We start from the raw sequence: 2,132 nt of genomic DNA, 5'->3' as shown, positions 1-2,132 counted from the left end.
CTGCCCCGTCTGCACGGGCACAGCTCAAAGGCCGCCCCACGCAGCCCTTCCCAAACCCGCCACTCTCCAGGGTTTTGGTCCTACCTGCGATGAGAAACCACACAGGCTGGCATCGCGATTTGGGCGTAACATTCCTTATCCTTAAGAAACACAAAATTCCTTAATACTAAGGAATATTATTAAGGATTTGTATTCCACCAGGGCTGCAGGAACAGCAGGCTGCAACGGAACTGCTGGGGAGCTGGGTTTAAACTGGGGAGCCTTAAAAATGAAGCAACGACAACAATAAAAGACAACAGATACCACACAGTACAAAATAGTACTTATTTATATTTTCAAAAAGAAAACAAAAAGTTACCAGCTATTTGGAAACTTCTTCCCTGTAAGAAGAGTGACTAATAGAAAGGAACAGGACTTCCTCTACAGTCGCAAGTCAGGTACAAACAGTTGTTAAGAATCATTTAGCAACTCAGGACAGGGACTTCTGACACAGCGTTCAGAATCAATAAAATTTCTCTTTTTTTTTTTTTTTGTTTTGATTTGTTTTTAAAAAAAGGGGGAGAAGGGAAATAAAGCAGGGAAAAATGCCAAAAACATTTCCCACAATATCTGAAAACAGTAACTGTTGCTCTTGTCAGACAGCACGCTCCCGATCCAAGGGTTTTCCAGTGCTTTCCAAACCCATCCGGGCTGGCCTTCAGCCTCTCCACCCCCTCCAGAACACACAGCCTTTACTGTCCCCTTTCACTTCAACCGGTCGTTTTATAAAAGGTGGGGTTTAGGTTTTTTCTTTTTTTTTTCTTTTTTTTTTTCTGCAATTAAACATACAAGTGCTACTAACAGAGAAACTGATCTTCTTGTTGCTGGATGGCAATAAGGAGTTACACAAACGTCCAGTTTTTAGCTCAGCTGGAAAGACTTAAATTCTCTTTTTTTTTTTTTTTTTTTTTTTTATATAAATACTATGGGCGCCCCCATCACTTCTGTTGGAGTTTTTAGATTAAATTCTCTTTTTTTTTTTTTTTTTTTTTGATATAAATACTACTGGAGCTCCCATCAGGTACTTCCTTTCCGGAACCTCACTGGAAATTCTTTATAACCCTCCAACGCTCTCCAAAACTAAAATGTCCTCTTGCTCCAGGCATCTGACGATTTGTTCTGTGCTGCCAGACGCAGAGACGTTGTTTTCCCCAGAACCACCGCTGGGTTATTCCGACTTGGGTCGGTGCCTAAACCGAACCCTGTACTTTATTGACTCAGTCAAGTCGAAGGGAACACACAGACGATGCAGCGACAGGGATTCGTTAGGTTGAACAGCCCCAGAGCCCCAGGCCCACCCTCCCCCCTCTCCCCAAGTTACTTGGTGCTGTTTTAAAAAGTCTGGGTGTCACGAAGCAGTCTCTTCCCCCCAACAACAGAGTAAAAGCTCCACAGATTTCGCTGTCTACCTGGTGGTCAAGGTTACAGCAGCAACAGCTGATGCTGCTTCCAGAAAAAACACGGGCTGGTGCGACGGGGCTTTAGGATTGCTTCAGTCGCTTCCGTGGGGGTCCCAGAAAGGGACACTGTGCAGAGGCCAAGGAGCGATACGCCTCAGCCACCAAGTGGGGGTGCGACACTACCATGGATTTCCAGCCTGAGGTCTCCATGACGTCAGAAGCGTGACTAGAAATGAGAGAGAACAAACCTGAAGTTATCAAGAGGGGATGAAAAGGATTAACTCAGAAGATTCTTTCCACGTGCCCGAGAAACCTGACATTTCTAGGGTCCCGTTTCAGGACCCTCCAGACGAAGGGCAGATACCTGTCGTGAGGATGGCGAGCTTTGGCTCTGCTAGCGCAATTCCGTGTTGGACAGTCCTTCCACTTAAGGATGAAAAGCTCCAACAGACATGATCCCAGGTGGAGGAACACAACGCTCATCTCCCCTGGCCTCTCAGCACAGAAGTATTTTAAACCAATATAGACAGTACTGAGAAGAACTCTACTCACTGACAAAGAGGACTAAAAATACCTGCAGCCACCAAAGTAGCTGATTCTCATTTTACATCTGCTGTTGTATTATGAGTTGCAAATAGCCCCTCAGCATCAGGGGCTACCCGATATTCTACCACCTGAAAGTTCTTGTGATCT

General features: G+C 45.2%; 1 protein-coding gene across 1 annotated transcript in view; it reads right to left on the bottom strand.

Annotated features, from left to right (window-relative positions):
* Nucleotides 1-1,204: 1,204 nt before the first annotated feature.
* The window catches only part of SPOP (speckle-type POZ protein), an 11,974-nt gene continuing 11,046 nt past the window's right edge, over nt 1,205-2,132 (bottom strand). Inside the window, exon 9 of the mRNA XM_010138889.1 lies at nt 1,205-1,665. Coding sequence (XP_010137191.1) covers nt 1,521-1,665 — 145 coding nt within the window. The 3' untranslated portion in view covers nt 1,205-1,520. The remainder of the gene's footprint in view (nt 1,666-2,132) is intronic.

The sequence above is a fragment of the Buceros rhinoceros genome, unplaced genomic scaffold (genome assembly GCF_000710305.1).
Source record: "Buceros rhinoceros silvestris isolate BGI_N320 unplaced genomic scaffold, ASM71030v1 scaffold34540, whole genome shotgun sequence".
Taxonomy (NCBI): Eukaryota; Metazoa; Chordata; class Aves; order Bucerotiformes; family Bucerotidae; genus Buceros; species Buceros rhinoceros.
The sequence above is the reverse complement of the archived record's forward strand: the minus strand, read 5'-3'. Positions and strand labels throughout refer to the sequence as shown.